Consider the following 1,202-nt stretch of genomic DNA (forward strand, 5'->3'; position numbering starts at 1 on the left):
CCTTCATGTAATTAGCTGTTTTGTAAAGGAAGTAGGATTTTATGCTTGGACTCACGGAAATTATTAAGCAGCCTGCAATCTTCATTGGCTTTGTACTTTGACTAACAGTGTTCTTCTTGTTCACAGTAACTGCAGTACTGAATGGAAGTGGCTCGTAGACAGAGCAAGAGTTGGCAGCCGGTGGACATGGCTTCAAGCCCAGATTTCAGAGCTAGAATACAAAATCCAACAACTGACAGATGTTCATAGGCAGATTCGTGCTTCCAAGGTATTGTCTGTGTTTTATTTTTGTTGAAATTGTTATTGTTTTAGTTTCATCACATATAATTTTATGAAGTTTTATAAACTGTAGCTACTTTTATTAAGAGTTTTGATACCTTAGTTGCTATAAATTAAAGTTACCTTTGCAAAACCTTTTTGTGTTTACTAAAATCATTTTATCAGGCTCTGAGTATTTTGGAACTTCTTTACTGGATTCCAGGCAGTAGAAATTAATATATTTTCTTATTAAAAAAAAAAAAAACCAAACTGCTCTCACTATGTTCTTTAGGCTGGCATGAATCTTGTAGCCAAGACTGGCCATAAACTCACAGTCCTCCTGTGTCAGCCACTATGTGGCTGCCACTATGCCCAGTTTCCAGATTTTTTATTGTAGCAAAATAAACATAACAAAATTTATCATATAAACTGTTTTTATGTTACATTTTAGTAGTCCTAAATATATGAATAATATTGAGTATCTATCTTCATATTGGTTATTACTATCAACATCTTAATATTTTTTTCTAGTTCATAAAGAGTAAGAGTGTTTTACTCTATCTACATCTTTAATTTGTGTCATGAATATTTTGTAGTTTCCTTTTATAGGTCTTTTTCTCATTGATTAAATATTTACTATATTTATTGTTGTGTTTTATTTTTGATATTACTGTAAGTAGAATTGTGTTGTAATTTTCTTTTCAGATTGTTCATTTTTAATATATAGAAATACTACTGCTTTTTATTTATTGACTTTATATCCTGTTACTTTGCTAAACATATTTATTCTAATAGGTTTTTTAGTAAAAAAATGAGTTTCCTACTCCTAAGCTCAAAAAAAAAGATAATTTCACTTCTTTCTTTACAACTTGGATACTTACTTATTTTCTTATCTAATTACTGTGACTAGTTTCCAATGTTGAATGGAAGTAGAAAAGCCATCA

The 1,202-nt window shown here is 30.1% G+C and overlaps 1 protein-coding gene across 5 annotated transcripts in view; it reads left to right on the top strand.

The window, feature by feature from the left end:
• Kansl1l (KAT8 regulatory NSL complex subunit 1 like) overlaps positions 1-1,202 on the top strand; it is a 129,940-nt gene that overhangs the window by 66,625 nt on the left and 62,113 nt on the right. For all 5 annotated transcript variants that reach the window (XM_023710047.1, XM_023710048.1, XM_004626713.2 and 2 more), the window contains one exon: positions 127-268. In XM_023710047.1, the coding sequence (XP_023565815.1) occupies positions 127-268 (142 nt within the window). The remainder of the gene's footprint in view (positions 1-126; positions 269-1,202) is intronic.

Source organism: Octodon degus, unplaced genomic scaffold (genome assembly GCF_000260255.1).
Source record: "Octodon degus isolate 3935 unplaced genomic scaffold, OctDeg1.0 scaffold00016, whole genome shotgun sequence".
NCBI lineage: Eukaryota > Metazoa > Chordata > Mammalia > Rodentia > Octodontidae > Octodon > Octodon degus.